At 42.4% G+C, this 22,361-nt stretch overlaps 3 protein-coding genes across 5 annotated transcripts in view; 2 read left to right on the top strand and 1 right to left on the bottom strand.

Annotated features, from left to right (window-relative positions):
• Positions 1 to 702: 702 nt before the first annotated feature.
• LOC120554130 (transcription elongation factor A N-terminal and central domain-containing protein) lies at positions 703 to 2,168 on the top strand. The gene is made up of 2 exons (XM_039792758.1): positions 703 to 850; positions 1,007 to 2,168. The coding sequence occupies exon 2, from the start codon at positions 1,012 to 1,014 to the stop codon at positions 2,014 to 2,016; it is 1,005 nt and encodes a 334-aa protein (XP_039648692.1). The 5' UTR covers positions 703 to 850; positions 1,007 to 1,011; the 3' UTR covers positions 2,017 to 2,168.
• Positions 2,169 to 5,381: 3,213 nt separating this feature from the next.
• LOC120554129 (ras-related protein Rab-9A-like) lies at positions 5,382 to 11,019 on the top strand. Of its 2 annotated transcripts, none has more exons than XM_039792756.1 (2): positions 5,382 to 5,572; positions 9,049 to 11,019. In XM_039792756.1, the coding sequence occupies exon 2, from the start codon at positions 9,154 to 9,156 to the stop codon at positions 9,757 to 9,759; it is 606 nt and encodes a 201-aa protein (XP_039648690.1). In that variant the 5' UTR covers positions 5,382 to 5,572; positions 9,049 to 9,153; the 3' UTR covers positions 9,760 to 11,019. The 2 variants fall into 2 exon arrangements, with proteins under 2 accessions (XP_039648690.1, XP_039648691.1); XM_039792757.1 differs by lacking the exon at positions 5,382 to 5,572 and adding an exon at positions 5,992 to 6,436.
• A 3,828-nt stretch (positions 11,020 to 14,847) lies between these two features.
• LOC120554128 (neuronal membrane glycoprotein M6-b-like) overlaps positions 14,848 to 22,361 on the bottom strand; it is a 41,904-nt gene continuing 34,390 nt past the window's right edge. For both annotated transcript variants that reach the window (XM_039792755.1, XM_039792754.1), the window contains exons 3-7: positions 20,992 to 21,151; positions 20,185 to 20,353; positions 18,257 to 18,330; positions 18,112 to 18,177; positions 14,848 to 15,341 (exon numbers count right to left, since the gene is read on the bottom strand). In XM_039792755.1, coding sequence (XP_039648689.1) covers positions 15,192 to 15,341; positions 18,112 to 18,177; positions 18,257 to 18,330; positions 20,185 to 20,353; positions 20,992 to 21,151 — 619 coding nt within the window. In that variant the 3' untranslated portion in view covers positions 14,848 to 15,191. The remainder of the gene's footprint in view (positions 15,342 to 18,111; positions 18,178 to 18,256; positions 18,331 to 20,184; positions 20,354 to 20,991; positions 21,152 to 22,361) is intronic.

The raw sequence follows: 22,361 nt of genomic DNA, 5'->3' as shown, positions 1-22,361 counted from the left end.
AATGACCTGAAATGCCAAATGCACACACCTAAATCCTAAAAGATTGAATTCATTTCAGCCAAACCACAGCACACCTGCAAGGCCTAATAAAAACCATTATTGTGATACGATAACAGATTCAACATGCCACAAAGTAGTGAAAGGAGGATCAAAGAATTCAGGACGACACTCCTTTCACTCCGGCTCACATTTGAAAAATTGCAATAACCTCCAGTGTTCTAGGAAAATGATTTCTACATCCAAACGCATTTAACCCTTGTGTTGTCCTCCGTCTGTTTCACCTGCTCATCTCCCAATTCTGCATTAGGCCTACATCTTCTTAGCCAACTTCATTCCACTAGTTTTACACTTCTTGTTTGAAACCATAGTCAACAAACCTCATTTATATGAAATTATACCCAATTTCTGAGTTAACCCCCCCCCCCGTAAATTATGAATTATTTGGACTAATTGTTAAGATCAGAGGATGTGGAGTGGATAATCACAGACGGTTTTACTGTATGTCAAAGTGTAGTCAGTATATCGTTACTGTTTTGAAACCTTTTCATTTTTTGGAACCATTCATGTTATATTTTGGGCACGTCAAATTTGGACAATTGAGGACAACAGGGGGGTTAAAATCGAATTGAAGGTGTCATCCATGCTCAGCTTAAAGTACGCATTAGAAACTTATGGCAAACTAAGCCTAAAGCCTTCTTCAGTGTCCAACTCTGTGAGGCTACAGCACCATCTAGAGGTGAATTCAGGCAACTTCCTGTTTTAAAGACAGATCCAACATGGCTGCCCCCTTGTAGACGTTTTAAGGCGAGCTGCTTGTGTGAAGTAACTGCAAACCATGAGGGATTTTCAGGTAAACCAACACAAACAGACAGAAAGTAATAGTTCAGTATGTTGAATGGTGCATACTGCAAAGCCTTGTGTATGAAGTCATGTATCGTTATTGGTACTGTTAGGTGTTATTTTACTACTTCTCTCTCTCTCTCTCTCTCTCTCTCTCTCTTTGCAGCCACCATGGATGCAAAAGAAATAGTCCACTGTGCTGTGCAGATAGAGCGATCCCTTGCAGAGAGAAGCTACGGGAACATCTTGACCCTCCTTGGTGACGTTGATAAGTTGCACGTCACAGCAGAGCAGCTGGAAACGACGGACATTGTTAGAGTACTCTACAGGCTCCTGAAGAGCTGCTCTGACGTCAGCGTGAAGAAGACCGCGAAGAGCCTGCTGTCCAAGTGGAAGAGGGAGTACGGCAAAGACACACGTGGTGTGAAATGCACGGGGGATGCTGAGCTCTCTCGCAGGGCTCCTCTACCAGATGATGAGGCAGGCGATGGAGGAGTTTCCGAGCACGGGGATTCCCACGCTGGTTCTGCACACGCATGTGGCAGTCAGGTGAAGTGTGCAGAGCAGGGAGCCTCATCCCCCGAGGCACACGATGGCCTTTCTTTCACTGCAGAGAGCACATCCGCATCCCGTAGTTTCTCACCTGTACGATCTAAATGTGTTCAGCTCCTTCTTGCTGCCCTCTGCCCCGAACTCCCTGATCAAGACAAGGCTGCAGAGCTCGCTGCAGATATCGAGCAGCACGTCCACGAGCTCCACAAACCCAGCCAGGGCAAATACAAAGCCTGCGTGAGGAGCAAGGTGGCCAACTTGAGAAATCCTAAAAACGGGCACCTACGCCAGGGCCTCCTGAGCGGCTCGCTGTCACCCGAGGCCTTCGCCCGGATGTCTCCAGAGGAGATGGCCGGCGCAGAGCTCCGGAAGCTGAGAGAGGAGTACTCGTCTCGTGGTGTGAGCGAAAGGCAGCTTCCTCGAGGGATAGAAGGAACGCAGACGCAGAAGATAAGATGCAAGCGATGCGGGGGGTCAGACTGTCGGGTGACGCAGGTGTCCAGGGGCGCCCTCTTCTTGCCTGCGTGGGTGAGGCAGAGCGGCCCTGATGAAGACGCAATGACTTTTGTGACCTGCAGCGAGTGTGGGCAGCAGTGGTACCACAGCAGCTGGGTCTGCCTCTGATTAACAAGTATCAGATTGATCATTCAGTATCTATCACAGTAAATCAATCCGCAACAATTTTGAATATACAGTACAGGCCAAAAGTTTGGACACACCTTCTCATTCAATGTGTTCCTTTATTTTCATGACTATTTACATTGTAGATTCTCACTGAAGGCATCCAGATAAATTATTTTTTTAAAAAAGTGTGAAATAACTGAAAACATGTCTTATATTTTAGATTTCTCAAAGTAGCCACCCTTTGCTTTTTTTGATAACTCTGCAAACCCTTGGTGTTCTCTCAATGAGCTTCATGAGGTAGTCACCTGAAATGGTTTTCACTTCACAGGTGTGCTTTGTCAGGGTTAATTAGTGGAATTTTTTCCCTTATTAATAAAAAGAGCAAAGGGTGGCTACTTTGAAGAATCTAAAATATAAGACATGTTTTCAGTTATTTCACACTTTTTTGTTAAGTACATAATTCCATATGTGTTCAATCATAGTTTTGATGCCTTCAGTGAGAATCTACAATGTAAATAGTCATAAAAAATAAAAAGGAAACGCATTGAATGAGAAAGTGTGTCCAAACTTTTGGCCTGTACTGTAAATGCATCAGTTTTTGAGCAAGAATCACAAAAATGTACTTGTTTGTATGATAATATTTGCTGTTTTTTTGTTTTCTATGATTGTAAACAGAAAACCTTTTGGGGTTGTGGAGTGTGAGTTTGACAAAACGAGATATTTGCGTTCTTGGAAAATTAGTTTTCAATACTGCCTGAGATGTTGTTTTTTTTTGTCCAAACATACGTGCATGATTAATTAAGAAAATGATCAACAGATGTCTCGGTACTTAAAATACTTGTTAGTTAAGCCCTAGATAGTCTGGCAGACCATTTCTCAGAGCCCAAGTTCACATAGGCCTTTTGAATATTGCTCGTTGTGTTTGACCAACAGTCCAAAACCACAAAAGCGTTCAGTTTACTATCATTCCACACCGGATTTTTGAGGAGCTGAAATATTATCACTTGATAAAATGTCATAAACTGCCATTGATTGTATCGTGGTTAGCTCTGCTGTTGTGTGTCATTGCGTGAACCCGCCCTCATGTTGGTTTTCCTGTTTTCGCCTCACTTGAACGATTTCGTGATTCCGTATGGATTGAAAAACTTTTATAACTTTTCAAAACAAGGTTGGAACGAGTTGAAAACATTGTGTTTGAGGCGTCGGGGTTCCTTCGTCTTGTCTCCTGAAAAGCTGAAAGAGTTGCCAAATGCGGAAAAACACCAAAATGAGACAAAACATTGTCCCGCATTCGTTAATAAATGCCTCAAGATTTTTTTTTTCTTGAACACTGAAATGGGAGGAATGGTCAGAGGAATGCAGAGTCGAAACAATGGATAGAGAGCGTTCTCGCAAGATGGAGCGCACACTCGTGGTCTGACCAAGATATTTTGAGGATGTATCCTTTTAATTTGCATGTGCATTCACCAGTCAAATCCATAACTAAAAGCCCAAACTGTGCAATTACCTTTCGACTACAGGCTAAGAAAGCCGGGCCTATTACAGACTGGAACCACAACTTTTAAAGAAGTAGCTCTCGTCATCTTCTTCCCGCTGAATCATTTCTCCTCCAGTTAATCTATACTTCCAGTAACTCATTTAACTGCTTTTCCTGGCTCCTCTTTCTTACGTGAACATTTTCTGGTCAAAGGAATGATGTAAAACCACCATGGTCTTGACCTTTGACCTCATTTTCTTGAAAAAATAAAGAATTCTGTTGCACTTATTGTAAGTCACACTTGGTATGAATGCTCAAAAGTAGAAGTGGAAAACATGCCCCTATAGCTTCCTACAATATCCCATTCATCTTGAGCTTCAGTGCATGAGACATGTGAGCGCGGTGAGCATGTGAGTCCGTAATCTGCCCCCCCGGTCAGCCTGGATATCCCATGGTCCTTCGCTCAGTCGACGTGGCACAATGACTCGTTTACACATCATCGTGACATCACATCCACGGGCCTTCACTGTACAGGCTGAAGGCTTCAGAAAGCTGTTAATATCTTGTTTTTTTATTAAAACCTTTTAAATGTCTGAGCCGAAAGTGAGCGAGATGTACATTTCCGGGCTCAACACAACCTTTTTGTTCTTTGCAGCAGGGGTCGCTTGGTTTTTAGAAGGAAATATCGGGGATGTCCAAAGATAAACATGGCTCTTCTCATGCTTCTCATTAGATATCATAGACATGGTGCTGCAATCTCTCGTCAGGCAGATACAGAAGGAGTGTGGCTGTTTGTTTAATTCAGCACTGTGGCGTCTCTCTCTGTTGTGTCTCCTTTCAGATGCTCCCTATCTTTGTGAGTGTTGTGTTTGGGTGACGGATTCCACCCTTTCAGTCGTGGGTGGCCTGTCAAATCAGTGCTCAGTAGCCTTTAATATTTTATCTCTGTCACACACACACACACACACACACACACACACACACACACACACACACACACACACACACACACACACACACACACACACACACACATGCAGATACAAACAGATAAAACACACTGCAGACAGGGGTGAGACTTGTTTGGGCTTCTTTCGGAAATCACAACCAACTGTAAAAGGGCTTGCAACCCTGCAGAAATGCAGAAATCCTGACATTTGCTCAGTTATGTGTGCAGTGTGTATGACAATATGCAGCAGCTTATATTTCCTAGGTTGCAGCAGGCTGTTGTGTCCTTTATCCCAGAGTTTTCCAACATTTTTGTCCCACTTGTTGCTACCCCTTAAACACATTTGTGTGTCTAAAGTGGGGGAAAGTAGGTCATCCTGTGTTTTAGAAAAAAAATAGAAAAGGCAGGAAAAAAAATCAACATAGTACAGTAATATGTCTTTCTTATAACTTTAATCATCTTGGGACCCCTCTTCAGAGGGTTAGACTTAGACTTAGAAAACTTAAATGTCCCCGAGAGGCTATTAGTTGTACAGTAGAAGCATATTGACACATAATCCACAACACAAACACTGAACCAGACATCTACAGCACTGCTTATCTAACACATAACATACACACATCAATAAATAGAATACAAGGCCTAATGTCATAATCAAATGAAACTACAGTACTTCACGTTTATTCCTCCCCCAGTCATACCCCTCCCCACATTTTATTTAATTGGGTTATTGCCATGGGAATGAATGCGTTATTTTTGCTCGGTTGGTTCTGAGAAGAGGGTTATAATGGGTAGGAACCCAAGGACATTCCTAAAGTATTTTTTTCATGTTAAAAGTTACAGGAAACAGATCTCGCATTATGCGATAAAGGACAGACAAAAAGATGGAAAGAAAGGCCCTACAATGAAACGTGGATGGCTGCACAGACACCCAGGAGAGCGCATGATGAGGAGGCGTGACACACTCCCCGGGTCATGTGAGCGTCATCAGCGGCTCCAGCCAGGGCCAGAGAGCAGCGCGCAGCGGGGACACCAGCGCCATGTCACCGGCTGACAGCAGCACCCTGCCCGGGATGGAGGAGGGGGATTTAAACGCAGAAGCCAGGCTGTGACCCGACACACACCGACAGGTAGCCAGCCCACAGTGACTGAGATGTCAAAACTTAAAACATTCTGGTTTGAAAAATTGGTCACATTCGGTCGTTTGGAAAAAAAAAAAATCGCTCGGTGAAGTCGTGTGAGTGTGAAACTGCGGACACCGCTAACGTTTGCGGTTTACGGAAAAGCTTCCATTACCGGACACGCCTTTGCTTCTCCTCTCTCCGTTAAGTTTCTGGTAATATTGACGGCGACTAGAAACACAAGCAGTGACGGCGAGGCGTCGAGGCTTTCCTGCTAATTTCTTCGCAAAAAGAGTTCATTTCTCGAGGCCGCATGTGCACACAAAACAACCTGTTGGCCAAAGAGTGTAAAGCAGGCAGACACACACACATATATATATAACGTGATCTAGGCTGTATTATTATTATTTTTTATAATGGGGGGTGGGGATTAATCACAATGTAGCCTAATCCGTAGTGTCTATTTTCTGATAGGCTTACGATTGTATTTACACAACATAACAGACTATCTTGTGTGAGTAATGCATGACGTGTGTTTAATCAATCCTTTGGTAAATAATGGTTGTATAGCCTATACTGGCAGGAGGGGCAATGTCTTACACTGGGAAGTGGCAGTTCAGCAGTTGGAGGACAGTGAACGTTGCGTCTGTAGGAACATGGTGTAGAGGGGAGACTCTATATTCGCGTTATTCAGAAACTATCTTTTCTCAGCTGTGATAGGGCTTCGGGCCTCATCAATGACGTCATTGGTCCAAAACGATACAAGCCTCGATATAGCATATATATATATAAAAGGTCGGAGAACTTGGTGGATTACAGTTGGCACACGCCCCAAAGCCTCGATCGACACAGCACGTAGAACATCCCTAACAAGTAAGCTGTTTCCAATATTGTACGCTCGTTTCGGAGTGATCAACATATGTTTTGATATGTTTCAGGCTACTAGATGACTGGAATCGGCGAGGATCTTCCGGTTTTGTACGAGTAACTCCATCAGTTTTTAGTTAATCATTTACAAAAGTGTAAACCTGTTCTGTGTCTGTACCGTGGCCTGAAAAATGCTGTTTTCGGCTGTTATACAGGCCTATCACCACCTCTGACGGCTGTTCATTCCCGTGTTGTTAGTGTTATAAATCTGGTTTATTGATAGTAAATATGTAATTGGCTCGCACCCAGCTGCTCTCTTGGCAGGTCTCTGAATGAATGGGGAACGTATATTACCCTGCTGATTGAGCATAATGGCTCTGGAAATTCTGGAAATAATATATTCTTCTAGGTTTGAATTAAATCATGTGGTTGGTTGCCTGGAGGAAATATCAGCTACTCGGAAATATTCATGACTTTATTGGAAATAATCCAAAGAGCAGCCTTCATTTCCAATAGTAACATTCTGCTGAATGAAGCACATGACTCCTGTGTGTGTGACTGTGTCCATTCATTCCTGTTTCTATTGTATTGCTGCTTTTTTTTATGAAATGTTAATGTTTCTCCAGAAGAAATAACAGGAGCAGCACTGCAGTCTGTGTTTAAAGGTCCCAGGACAAAGACATTATTTACCCAATTTTGGTTATTGGGCTGAACATGCTTATTGCTGCCAGTCCATGTGACAGTGCAGCCCATAGAGTTTATCTCCTGGCTTTATTCATGTATTTAAACTCTGCAAAGTAGGCTAACTTCTCCTAACAAGCAGGGGATTTGGCCAATTTTGTCCTGCTGTAATTGGCTGCATGTCCACTCCTGTTGGACATGTAGTATCGGTAGTACTGTAGATATTGTAAAACAGACTTGTATTACATTATATTAGAAAATTGAATCGTCTACTATTTTGATTGTCCAATAATTGTTAGGTTAATTGATGAGTTAGTTCTTAAGCTAAAGTGCAAAGTGTTCACTGGATCCAGCTTCTCAAATGTGACGATTTTGCGAACTTCTTTGTCATTATATGACAATAAACGGAATATCTTTGGGTTTGGGACTGTAGTTTTGTATGAAACAAGTCATCTACTTGCGCTGCGGGAAATTGTAATGGGAAGTGTTATTGGACAAATGGTTGAATTACAGCCACATCTAATGGGATTTAATACTCATAGATATTTGGTGGAGTATTCATTTTAAAGGATTTGTCTGCACACTGGTTGCTGTAAACTTGGAGGAGGCGATCTTGTCTGCGTCACAGAGCTCCTTCTCGCTCCCATTTAAACCTGCTCTGGCTGAGGTTTCCCATTTTAATCTCACAGCTTTGTCCTGGTATGTGGGTGGAATGATTGCAATTTAGCTTAAACTGTGTGTATGTTAAGCATGCCAGTGTGTGGTACGTGATTTAAATGTGTGCTTAAACCCTTATTAGTCACTTCTCTCTACAGTGGAGCCTGTGACTGGGTAAAGCTCCTTTGGCACTTTGGTGATCTGTTAAGTAGTAGTACTCTTTCTTACAGATTGTTGTGAACATGCATTTGTGCTGATGTAAAAGTGAGTTTTAAACTTGTTTTTTCGGTTGTTAATTCACTCAGTGGTCCTGTGATCAGTGTCAGTGTGATTAACAGCATGGGTCATTTCATGCATAACATGTTACAATCAGCGTAGGAAGTTGATTAGTCGCGTGGTGTAATGAGTGGGCTGCGGCTGTTTTAAATAGGATTAGCTAGTCGATTGACTTCAATCAGTTCTCCTCTGTGAGGGTACTTCCTTACAGGCTGTGTGAGTGATTAAGTGAAAGCTGATTAAGGAGCAGTTTGTTCTTATCTCAAGCACAACTTTATCTGTGAGGCCAAAGGTAGAAATCGATAAAGTCTTTCCTGAAGGAGTATACCGACCATGAGTGATTTAGGCCTGTCATGGCATGGCAGTCGAATTGTTCACTAAAACCATTTAGGTTAATCTTTTAACAGTTTCAAGTGACAAAGGATAGAAATAACTAAAGTCATCTCAGGTAGTTTTTGTGGTGTGACAATGGTGGGGCTGCAACTAACTATTATTTTCATTATCAATAATTTTTTTCCATTAATCGATTCATCATTTGGTCTATAAAAGGTCAGAAAATAGTACGGGCGCCCGCTCTACCAACTGAGCTATCCAGGAGCCCAAGCTGTGAGAAATATTCAAGAACTTTTCACTATTTTCTGACCTTTTATAGACCAAATGATGAATCGATTAATGGAAAAAAATTATTGATATATATATATATATATATATGGTTGCGGTTCGACTCCGACCTGCGGCCCTTTGCTGCATGTCATTCTCCCTCTCTCTCCCTTTCATTTCTTAAGCTGTCCTATCAAAATAAAGGCTAAAAAAGAATCTTTTAAAAAAAAAGAATATTTCTCACAGCTTACTGCAGCCCTGCATACTGCACTGTGCCTCAGTATTATGCACTAGATGTGTAAGTCTGCAGAACCTGATAGCAGTGTGCACACAGCTACAGTAAAGTGTGACTGTTGTTATGCTCTCTGCTTTCCCAGTAAAGATAATGTTTTTGTCCTACTCAGGTGGAGCTGCTTTATCTATCGTTGGTGTCTCCAAACCTCCCGTGCGGTCGCTTGGCGCGGACTTGGTGTGAAACCAAGATTGTCCTGAGCCGGCTCACTGCAGCCATGATATCCAAGTCGGCCCTGCTGAAGGTGATCCTTCTGGGTGACGGCGGCGTCGGCAAGTCGTCCCTCATGAACCGCTACGTCACCAACAAGTTTGACTCGCACCTCTTCCACACCATCGGCGTGGAGTTCCTCAACAAAGAGCTGGACGTGGACGGCCACCACGCCACTCTGCAGATCTGGGACACGGCGGGTCAGGAGCGTTTCCGCAGCCTCCGCACGCCTTTCTACCGCGGCTCCGACTGCTGCCTGCTCACCTTCAGCGTGGACGACGGACAGAGCTTCCGAAACCTTGCCAACTGGAAGAAGGAGTTCGCTTATTACGCCGACGTGAAGGACCCTGACAACTTCCCCTTTGTGGTGCTGGGCAACAAACTGGACGTGCCCGAGCGGCAGGTGTCGGGAGAGGATGCGCGGCAGTGGTGCCGCGAGAACGGCGGTCACCCGTACTTTGAGACAAGTGCCAAGGATGCTACAAATGTAGCGTCGGCCTTTGAGGAGGCGGTACGGCGCATTCTGGCGTTGGACGACAGAGCTGACCACCTCATTCACAACAACACAGTGGACCTGCAGAGGAAGAATCACCCTGACCCCAGCTGTTGCTGAGTTCAGCAGGACTTCATGTGACTCTGCACAAAGAGGAACTGGTGTTTGCTCAGTTTCTGTTGTACTGTATGTGATACCCTCAGATAAACTTGGGACCAGGATCCGCATTTGGAAGCAAATACCGATATTCTTATGGACCAAAAACTGAACATTTTGTGCCAATATTCAGCATTTTTCACCACACCAGAGACAAAACCTCTCCACCCACCATTTCCCAACTCTGGGTCGTGTTTTATAGATTTATTTGTGGTCAGTGATGAACCTCAATTGTGTCAGAGGTGGACATAACTGGCTCATACCGGAATTTTAAAGGGCCTATAGGGAGTGATTGTGACTTGAGCCGGGTTTCTGTGATAAAAGCTGAACTATCACCTCTAAAATGCAAGCAGTTCTCTAAACTTAAAAAAAAGAAAGAAATAGCTTTGACGTCACTGATGGAGCTGTGGCTGCAAGTTTTAGCCCACAAAAAGAGAAGTCCAGAGATCACTGTCTGCCTCTAGAAACAGACACAACCACATTTACAGCTAAAATATATGGCGACATAGTCCTGATTGTTCTTAAACGACCCAGTAACCTATACTCCCAAAATGATTTTCAGGTCTTTTGATAAACAAACTGCCATTAGAAAACCGATAACACATGACTAAAACATGTCATATTTGCAGTTATAAACCAACATTCTAATTTCCCATCTAGGCTACAACTCAAACTCTTGACATACCGCATTGCAAGTAATTAAAAAGTATGTGGTTAATCAAATTCTAGACAGGAACCACTGTCTTTGTGGTAAGTAAATTAATGAATGAGATTGGAGCCTCTTTTTTTTTCTTTTTTTCCCCCAGATTATTATAGAGTTAATCACTAGATTCAATAGTTGATTTAATCATCTTTTCCAGATACAATATCTGCTGTTCTGTTAGGATGATTTTAAATATGTTGTTGTTTTGAAAATCCAGGCTTTATGATGGAATTTAGTGTTTCCCTAAGGAAGAGCATAAGCTACTTGTAGTTATTGCTGGAGTTATAATATCCTGTTTTGAAGTATGTACTGATCACTACCCCTCCTCTCACTATGAAAAGTGGAGCACACTGCTGAATCTTAAAATGTTAGATACGATTAAAATGACTCTATGTAACACTGTGGCCTATGTAATCTTTATTAGCAATGCCTTCTTCAGGGCAAATGGCTCCCATCACCAACATTCTTTTTTTACACTGGGAATAAAACAACAGCCAGCAATTAAACTGGAGAAAAATCTGTCTTATGTGTGTGTTATTCACGTCTTTTTTTAATTTTAATTTTAAGAGCAGTGCCCTCTTTGCCCACAAGGTGGCGCCCATGTATCAGAAGTTAGTGTGGTAGTCACAGGAACATTGGTGAGCTGTTATCTCCACTTCAGCAGCACTTACATACACCAAACTTCCCACTTGTATTCCTATTTATATTCTTAAGGCTTTTACAGAGGGGTTTGTTCATATATTATTCAGAGTCTGATTTATACAACATTTTATACCTAAAAACTTTTTTTTTTTTATGGCTGTTGACAGTTTTTTCTGATTAATGTGTGATAGAGTGATAAAAAGAGATATCCAAAATCCCCTCTGTAAAAACCTTTTGACTCTAATATGTCAACAAAATGAAACAAGAATTTTGAATCTGGCATTATCCAATGTTCAGATTTCTCTTCTGGAAATATATGCAAATTAGTACATATTTAATGAGATAATACCTAATTTGCATATTTAAAAATAACTTCTAAAAACTTATAATACAAAAAATGATTTGTCTTAATGTCAGTAATCAACAAGGGAAGTTTCACGCTGATATCTATTAGTTAATTTCTTTACGCCCTATTCACCTGGGGTGTCTCCCCTTCAATGTGATTCACGTGCCACACACACACACACACACACACACACACACACACACACACACACACACACACACACACACACACACACACACACACACACACACACACACACACACACACACACACACACACACACACACACACACACACACACAGTGTGTGTCTTAGCAGAGGTCCAATCAGGCAACATGAGTGAAATCACCTGTGTAGGTCTTGCTCCCATTGTGTTGAGGCCGTGGAGGCAATTTAGTCAATTAACGTCACCTGTTGCAGGAGTTACTTCTTGATTAGAGCACACAAATGCTTCCAACCTTAGAAAGGTAGGATTTCTCTAGCTTTTTTTTATTTACTAGTGTCACAATTGAAACATCTGTCAAGTAGTTTATCTTACAAATCAGGTTTAAATACATTGACGCATTTGGCAAAAATATTTAATTAGCAAATATTCTGAGAATTGATTAAGAGCTTGTCAATGTTCCTCTTGCATGTACTGCTTTGCTGCCTTACACTGTTGTACGCGATGGTAAATTGAATATATTTGGACTGTTGGTTGAGCAAAAGAAAGGCAATTTGAAGAAGTCCCCTCTGGGGAATTTTCATTGCCATTTATCACTATTTTTAAGATGTATTTTATTTTTTTTTATAGACCGAACAATGCATCAGATATGGGTTTGTTACCATAAACAGGAAGTGCAAAAACAAAAAAAGGAGACCCAAACACAAGAACGAGACAGGAGACGACAGTGTCACGATAATAAAAAATATCGGTTTTACTAGAGAAGGTTACAAAAATCATCACTATATAGGAGTCGTAGAACTATTTCCAACTTAAAAAATAAAACCATAATGAAACACCTACAGGGACTACAATGCCATCAAAGTACAATGGAGTTTTCTTTAGAAAAGAGTGGGTGGAAAGGGAGGGGGGGGGAGCGTGGAGGTGGAGGAGGAGGAGGAGGGGGGCAAACGCCACCTACCATAGTTGTCAGTACAAATGACTACACATCACCTGAAAAACTGCGAGACACAGTCATGTCTCCTTCATGCAAATAACGAGGAAACGACAACACCCTGACACGCATCGTCTTATAGGAAATTGAAGTTTGCCTTTTACATCAACCTGGTGGCAAAGCACGTATATTTATCAAACATAACACACATGGCAATATAGTCCTTTTTTATACAGAATAGACAGCTGCACACATGGACGATACTGACATGCTTCATCTCATCAAAGTTCAATTATTTGTCTTCTTCAGTGTTTTTTTTTTTTATTAATTATTTTTTTTAGGGTAAACTAACCAGTGATGACTGATGTAGAATATAGTTCATGATTGTTAAACAATATCTGATTATAAAATGAATGTATGAAAATTCCTGACTTGTTCTAATTCAGAGTGTAAACATCCAAAACAGTCTTTGTGGCTCATCTGAGAGGCATGACGTTAAAAATAAAGAAAAGAAAAAGAAAAGAACAAGTGACTTTTACCTCAACTCACATGTTGATGAGTCACTCGTTTTGGCTGGCCATCGAGGAAAAAAAACAAACAAAAAAAAACAAACAAGTTCCATAAAATCATTAATACTGAAAACACAAGAAGAACTCAGCTGCCTTAAACTGATAAAACATTACAAATCAATTTCCATATATTTTTTTTTCTCCACATTTTAAAATGTATACGTCACAAGCACCTCAATCCATCATACTATATCATAACTGCACTGTATCCCGCTCACGACATATCATTTAAGATGTTAAATTACAATTATTATATCAAATGCAGAACTAGTATTTGAGTGCTAAACACAAATCTCAAAGGGTACATTTACATACTGTATATGTGTGGAAAACATTAATAGAAGAGCGCGGCAAAACACAGATTGTGTTCTCCCCGTTTCTAGAGAGGTGTAAATCGAGATCTTTTAGGGTGGTTCAGCTATTTACAGGTGAACGTCATTCACAAAAAGGAGGAATTTTAGAAAATGAAAGAACCCTTTCTTCCTGTAGAATTCACACAGGACAGCGTACCAGTCTGGTAAGGGTTAGGTTTTAAACGGTGAAGCTTTGGAAAAGAACACAACTGGCCAAAATCGATTTGGTTTGATACCTGAGGTGTGTGTCTTTTTGTGTGTTAAAAGACCCAGATGGATTTATCTGTGATTTCAGCTGCCGCTAGTGAGTGTAGCAAAAACCGTAAAGGTCTTAATACGCTTATTTGCTTTCTTGCCGAGAGTTAGATAGGAGCATTGATACCTATTTCATGTTCGTATATGGTAAATATCATCAAGCTAACGCCAGCAGCCGGGTTAGCTTACAGTAGTTTAGCTTAAACGGCTAGAAACGGCTCCGGCGTTGTCCTGAAAGAAACAAAAATCCGCCTACCAAGCTCAGTAATGAATACGGTATATCTTGCTTGTTTAATTCACACAAAAACCAAAGTGTAAATATGTCAATTAGTGAGCTTTAGAAGTGCTGGTATAGGCAGAGTTTGTTACCTCTAAACCGAGCAAGGCTACGGTCTCCATGCTAGCCTGAGCTAGCCGCCTGTTGGTCTCCATCTTCTCATCTAACCCTTGTCAAGAAATAAGCGTTTTTCCCCCAAAAACTATTCCTTCAATAAAACTTTGCTACACCTCTGGTCTTAAATAAACGGCTAATACCTTGGCAGATAAATAAGCTATGATCATGTAAATGCAAAAAAATCCTTGAGATACCTTTTTTATGATTTGATTCTTTTAGGTGTTTCTATGAAAGAGTGGGGGGGCTGGGATGCTTTGTGTGATTTTACGGGATTCTCATTCCCCCTTATTTTTTTGTTTCGTAATAGTGCAACAACGTATCGAGCATTAGCAATAAAAAGTCTAAAATGGAGAAGAAAGTAAAGGAGGAAAAAAACCTATGAGTGCAAAAAAAACATAAAGAAGAAGAAGAAAGATCGTAATAGTACCTGGCATACTGTTCAGAGAGTATTAAAAAAAACACCAACATTCGTACACATTCGTACAATATATTCATATTCATATATATATATATATGCATATAAAACACCAAAAAAACAGAGGAAGTTGGTCGCTGCCTGGCTTCCCTGTGGCTGAAGCAGACAGTGAGCAATGTTTTTTTTTTTTTTTTAGGCTGTTAGGAACTGTGTGTTGAGAGGCTGTGCTGGCTCAGGGCGCGAGGCCATCACAGCCGGGCCATTGCCCACGAGCCGCCCCCCCACAAGCGGGGTGGGGGAGGAGACGCTTCTGAACTGATGTAACATTGCTTACCTGAGCTCGAACCCGGCGGGCGAGCTCTCCCGTTCTGAAGCATCTGCCTCCGTCTGGGCCTGCCACTCCTCCTGATCCTCTATTCTCTTCCCTTTTGGTGTGAGCTCACAACTCTTAACAAGCATCATGGACGGGAAGAGGATGGAGAATCAGGAGGTTGGGGGACTATCAAACATGACCGAGGTGGTTTGTTTTAACGGAGGGAGGGGTGTGCGCTGGGTGTTACAGGGTGGGGGGGTTGAGGTGTGGAGAAGGAGATGGTTGGCGGCGGGAGAGGATCGCTTGTCCTTATGAGTAGGAGGAGTTCTGGCCCTCCTTGGAGCGCGCCTCGGCCTCCACATCCTGGTCGTCCTTGGTCTTGATGTCCTGGTACTCGTGCGTGGAGACGGCGCTCCTCAGGTAGGCCCAGTTGGCCGCCAAAATCATCAGATAATGGATCTAGAGAGAAGCAGACATGTTTTCTTCATTTCCTTAAAGGTCCCATGGCATGAAAATTTCACTTTACGATTTTTTTTTTTTACATTAATATGAGTTCCCCCAGCCTGCCTATGGTCCCCTCAGTGGCTAGAAATGGTGATAGGTGTAAACCGAGCCCTGGGTATCCTGCTCTGCCTTTGAGAAAATGAAAGCTCAGATGGGCCGATCTGGAATCTTCTCCTTATGAGGTCATAAGGAGCAAGGTTACCTCACCTTTATCTGCTTTGCCCGCCCAGAGAATTTGGCCCACCCATGAGAGAGAGACATCATGGCTTTCAAACGAGCAAAGTGGCAGTTGGTCAAGGCCACCCCCCCCCCTCCACCTTGCTCCCCCCACCTCCTCCTCAATAACTACAGACACAGAAATGGCACATACTCATACTCACATACAAAGCTCATTGTGGGACTGGCTCTAGTGGCTGTAATTCTGCACCAAGGCTGAATTTCGGGAAAGAGGCTTCCGATACAGTATTAGGGGACCACTAAGGTCTATATATAAAAGCATCCAAAGAGCACCATGTCATGGGACCTTTAAAGGACATGAAATGACTGGTACCGTGTCCCAATTCCATACTAAATACAGTATACTACACAGTCTACAAAGCAGTAAACGGTTTAGCTCCTCAGTACATCTCTGACTTGCTCACTGATCACAACCCTATCAGGCCTCTCAGGTCATCAGGGAGAGGTCTTCTAGCTGTACCCAGAATTAAGCGTGACTTATGGTTCTATGGTTCTGCGAAGGCTCCACGCAGAGCTTTCGCCGAAGCCTACGTAAGTGGCCTGAAGTTTATACTTGTGCATTGGGGTGTGCGTGTCGATCTCTTTAAGAGAATAGCAGGGCCGGCACGTGTGTGCGCGTGGGAAGTGTGTGGTAGAACGAGTGAGAGAGTGACGGTGACTAGCTTCGGAGGGAGTACCGACGCTAGAGGCGTAGTGGGAGAAACAAAAAGTGTCTCCCAGTGCTTTCTGACTATGGTCGGAAATCCGTAGCAGGAAAAGTTGATTACCATGTTGTTTATGGAGAAGGAGAACCCGGAAATGAGTAGGGGGGGAAATGCAACGATACCAAACCACGGCCGAGCGCCGTGTGTCGCCGCGATGTGTAGTTTTCGAGAGGATGAAAGTCTGGCTACAGCGTGTGTGTGTGTGTGTGTGTGTGTGTGTATAGTCACACTTGTATGTTCTATATGTTTTTGTCGATTATCCTGTTGTGTTTATTGCATTGTTATTTCTATTCATGCTTTGCTTTAACGTGTATGGTGATTTTAACATAAAGCACTTTGGGTTTACTTGTAATGAAAGGTGCTATATAAAACAAATTGACATCTACTACCTACTACCTACTCATTTTAGGCAGGTTTCGAGTATGCGCGTTCAGACAAAATTAAGCATTCTCAAAAACAGTATTTATACTTGAAAAAGGCTTGACTCTTTTGTTTATGCTGTTGTTGGAAACTGTTCTCCCGCAATGCCATGCACAAAGGAAACGGTAGGCTCTATGTGGATGGTAGTGAAACAGCTCCAGAAATACTCCAGAAAAACACAAACAAAAAATATCTGCAGCGGTGTGAATCGTGGGACAATCATGTACAAAAATCAAGTGTTTTTTTTTTTGTGTAAACGTAATTTTGACACTTTTTCCAATGAGAAGAAAAAGGGTTCAAATAAATGTTTAATGGTACAACATTGTCTTACTGCCAGAAACGTGCGGTATACTCGCGGCAGCCGACCTGTCGCACGCAAATGTGACGTCATGGGAGCGCCGTAGCTATTTATACTGGCGCGTGGTGGTCGCGACACTAGTTGCAGTCTTCTCCTGAACGTGAGGAAAGGCTACCGACTTTGCTATTTCTACGGACTAGAAGAAGAAGAAAAAGGTAAACAACGGCAGAACTGGCAGCAGCATTGCCGTCAATGCTTCGATTTGATTCGATGACCTACTTGGTCGGATCGAGCCTTTCATTCACCGTAAAAGAACTCCTCTTAACCCAGTGAGTTTACAAGAGGGACTCGCAGTCACTCTGAGAGTCCTGGCATCCAGGTTACCCTTGAACTCGTCCATGCTTCCTGTTTCCGCTTTGTCGTCGCGCACTTAAAATCCTGGCCAGCGAGATCTACGACATTTTTTACGTCACATTGGCGCGCACCAGGTCGGCTGCGGCGACTGTAAAAAGGCCTTGAGCGTTCAGATTTGAATTACAGCCAAAAGACAACAGGTGATTTCAATAAGTGGTAGTCTTTGTGAAATCACCTGGCAGGATGAAAATGCAAGTCAAATTTAGCAAAATAGTAATTAAACGGACAGAAAATAATCTTTAAAAGGTTTAAATACACATTGAATGGTACTCCTGGCACTTTTTTTGCTCAGATGCTTTTTTTCTTGTCTTTTTAAATATTTTGTATCTCTTCCTACCTCCACAAAAAGGTTGGCTGGAAAACAGTGCAGAGAGGGCTTTCAGATGATCTTTTTTTTTTTTAGTATCTCCTTTTCCCTGGATATAAAACAGAGCAGTCCGCCTCCGCACCGGAGTGAAACACTGACCCGCCCCTCCGTCTACACACACACTCACGCAGCAGAGGCAGGCTGAGGGGTTGGATTCCAACCGATACGGTGACATACTGACAAAATGTGTGAGAGGGAGGGTTGCTATGGCAACAGATAGGCACGCCATGGCAACGTGCATATTTTGAGAGGCACACTGTATCAATGGGATCATGAGCGGCTTACCAATGCGATGACGGTGGCACCGGCGCCGGCGAACGCAACAATGTAGAGGTGGTAGGACAGGTAGAACTGTGGATGGAAAGAGAGAGAGTTAGAGTGGAGGAAAGCTAAAATAGAAAAAGAAAGGGTCAGGTCAGTGTCCTCTCACCTCGCTGGTGTTACAGATGTCTCCCAGTGTGGCTCCACAAGCTTTTCCCGGAGTGGCGTTCCAGGGAATAATACCTGTCGGATCAGAGAGATAAAACATCACAGGACTGCCGCTTTCTCATCTGAGACAAGAAGCTTTCCCCCCCCCCCCCAACGCGATTGAAGGCATTATGAATCAGGCTCGGCTAAAGATTAAAGGAAACAGGGCTGCTGCTGTCCGGAAGCCTCTCCTACAGGAATAATATGGGCCATTTATTTGACTTACTTCCTTCCTTCTGAAAACTGGCTAATATTATAGGCTATATATTCTTTCTTTACTTTGAATTGTTTGCATTAATACTATCACTATAAATAAGATCAAACAAGAGCTTTATCAAAAACCTTTAACGCCAATGATAATTTGATGACTGACAGTAATTGGGTTAAATATTTTATACGTTGCAGTAAAGTACGACTGCCAGTGAGGCATATGTGATCCTCATCCTACTCTGCAAGCGGGCCAGCTGTCCTTCAAATGTGGGTCACATACTGTACATTAGGCCATTAAACAGATATGCAATTGTAGGAGAGCGTTACAGCGCTGTAATACTGCAGGAAGATGGATTTTCATAGAGATCCAATCAGGCTCTTCAATAATCTAAATGTATTTTTTTGACCTCTTCCTATATAGAAAATGACATTTAAAGCAAATCGGACCAGGAGATAAATGTGTGATGTTTATAGTGTAGCGGCGTACAGCAGAGTAAAGCCTTTTGGATTAGTTTGAAAAAAATGTTTCTATATTTTGCTATCCTGCAGGTAAAGCCTGGGCTGCATGTGTGTGATGTTCTCTCATGTGCAACGTTAAAAGCTCTTATTGACGAGGCTGGCCGGCATGTTTTGAGCTCACTTGCCTTGAACGGGGGAATTTCTCTTGAACTTTGAAGACATGTAATATAGCATGCATTCTGATCTATTTTTATATATGTTTTTTTTCTTCAGCTGCAAATCAAAATACCTGGGGGATTGCTTCTATAATTATGTTTTGGCAGACAATTTAAAAAAGAAATAGCTAGTGTGAAATAAATGTAACTTTAGGACTCAAACAATGATTCAAATTACACACATTTTTTGACCTGCTAATGATTCATGAACATTAAATTGACGAGGGGGGAGAAGCTTCTCAACTGACCAATGAGGTTTAAAACAGTGTGCGGAGAGTTAAAAAAAAAACAACAGCAGATACATGTAGCACATTTTGCTTCTTATAAAAAACACCACATTTCTCATAAACCCTGTTGCTGGTACCTCCTTAGTTCTGAAGATATATAATATAAAAAAATATAAGAGCAGATAAGAGCCAAATATGTATGTAAGCTGATGATATTGAGATTTTTTTTAACAGTAAAACTGGTTTTATAAACCCAGTTATTGCGGCCCACATGTCCTACAAGTTCCTCTCCCGCACACCTGATCCAGTTAAACTGTAATGAAAATGTGCCATCCCTAATTAGACCAGGTGTGCAGAAACCGAGCAGGAGCAGAAATCTAAAGGACAGGTTGGCCTGGATGACTCGAGGATGAGCTGAGAAACACAGCTTAGAGGCTGCCAATCTTCATAACAGTGGCTTGTGATATTTCTTAGAATAGAATAAAAAAAAAAAAAACATTTAATGGCACTGAGGGGAAAATCCACCCTCTAATACTTCATCATTGTTTCAGAAACAGCTCTTGAACCTGCCAATAATTGTCAGCTTTTTATATCAGGAAAACACTGCTGACATAAGCCACGACTGATGTTTTTTGTCAAACGTTACCCTGGGAAATCGCTAACTAAATGAAATGAGTCAGGTTGAGGAATCACGGAACTCCGAGAAAGTAATGTAAGCATGCACTAAAAGCCACAAGCCATGTCAATTACTGGAGTGGGATGAAGGTGGGACAACTTACCGTACTGCCTGACGTCCACACAGATGGAGTCAGGTGAGGTGATGTTGGCGTCAGGAGACTTCATGGCAGTGCAGGTATTCCACATATTGAAGAAGAGGAAAACGGGTATCGCCGTGAAGCCGAAGATGGCGAAGAAGGCCAGCGCGAGGATGTAGGTCAGGAACATGAACTGAGGAGAGGAGAAAAGAAACGAGAGATTTTTTTTTTTTCAGTATGATTCCTCCCCCCCCCTCCAAAGTTTGTATTAGAAGAACTGGGGTAATATTATTCCCTGAACACCTCCACCCACCACACACACACATTCAGAGTCAGTGTTTCAGCTAATGTTACTGGACATCTGCAGCAATTAGAGTAATCAGGCTAGAAAGGACAAACTGTGCCAGAGTTACCCTCAAGTGAGATTCTGTGTGTGTGTGTGTGTGTGTGTGTGTGTGTGTGTGTGTGCGTGCGTGTGTGCGTGCGTGCGCATGCGCTTGCACACAAGTGTTTGCATATCTGTCTTTCTCGTGTCGGTGTACGTGATTATGCCTCCGCAAGAATTTGGTGACTGACAAAATGAATGACTGTTTTGTGTTCATTTTTATAAGCCTGTAAACACTATTTATTTATTTATATATATATTCATATACAGTATAAGAACACATTATAAGGTACACATCAGAGCAATGCAATCTTATTTAGAGGCTTTTATATAGAGTGTATCTGGGTCAGTGAGTGTGATGATTTGCAGCAGCTGTGTGTGTGTGTGTGTGTGTGTGTGTGTGTGTGTGTGTGTGTGTGTGTGCGTGTGTGTGTGTGTTGACATACGAAGGCAGTGATGCAGCGTCCACAGACGGTGGTCTTAAAGTCGCTCTGCAGCTCCTTCTTGACGGCGCTGGTGGTGTAAAAGCCCTCAGCCAGCAGGATGATGGCGTAGACGAAGAAGAAGGAGGCGATGCCGTAGATGATGTACTGAAAGATCTGGATCCTGAACACACACAATAAGTTATTGTAAACCCATTTTGTGTGTGTTTAGGTTGATATAATAGGTGTAATATTAAATTAACCAAAGCAAGACTAAGTGCTCAATTCAATACACTCAGTCATTTTTCGGCAATAGCCTTACTTGTTCTGGTATGATCAGTACTGTAGCTTACTACTCTTTGGGGGGGATGATGGTAAAGATTTACAGAGAATATGTTTACGGTGTTTAGTATCTAACTGGGACATTTTGGGACCAATTGGCGGGGATTTGTTATGGACAAAATACACACAGAGATACACTGGTAGGAGCAAATTACTAATTACCATTATCCAGCTAATTTATGTAGCTCACGTTGCTGTAATGTGTGAACATTTAACTTCATTTAATATTGTACGTGGAGTTTTCTTTTGCAGGGTGCAAATGTTCCACCAAAATAAGTTCCCTTCCGAGACCATTTTGCAGAGCCACCGTTGCTGTGTCTGGAGCTTAGACGATTGTGATTGGTTTTAAGAAATGCAAACAACCCAGAGCGTTTTTTTTTCTTCTTTTTTCTCCTAGCCTTGGGTGTATGTGTGGAGCTAGTCTATATCGACGACATTCCACTTCTGGTATTGTTCAGGAGCCGCCGGAAATTCCCCCGGACGTCCATCATTTTAGGCCGGATGTCCGTCACCTTCATCTTCCTTTGTGTTGGCGTTCTAAACTCTGGATATCTGAGGACTATGGTTAACTGCTCCTCAGATCTCTGCAGGGTAAATCCAGACAGCTAGCTAGACTATCTGTCCAATCGGAGTTTTCTGTCGCACGACTAAAACAACTTTTGAACGTACACGTTCCACCAAAACAAGTTCCTTACCGAGGCGATTTTGCAGGAGCGCCGTCATTGCGTCCGGGGCTTAGCGCCGCCCAAGACGATTGTGATCGGTTTAAAGAAATGCCAATAAACCAGAGCACGTTTTTCTCCTATCCCCGAATTGCTGTGTGGACCAGACCTTCTTCCTCCGCAGCGCTGTGGAGGAAGGTCTGGCAATGTGAGACTAGTTCGTAATGACACAGAATGGCGACCGGCTGGTAACAAACAATCTCATATAATATTAAACGGTAAGCTGAAATATGCTTCTGAAAACATCTTAGGTGGGAAATAGTTAGTGCCGTAACAGAATCTTGGTTTATATTTGATCAGCAATGCCTAGTTTTACTGTTTTTTTCTGAG

Source organism: Perca fluviatilis, chromosome 24, assembly GCF_010015445.1.
Source record: "Perca fluviatilis chromosome 24, GENO_Pfluv_1.0, whole genome shotgun sequence".
NCBI classification, from domain to species: Eukaryota; Metazoa; Chordata; class Actinopteri; order Perciformes; family Percidae; genus Perca; species Perca fluviatilis.
This window is presented reverse-complemented; position numbering and strand designations above follow the sequence as displayed.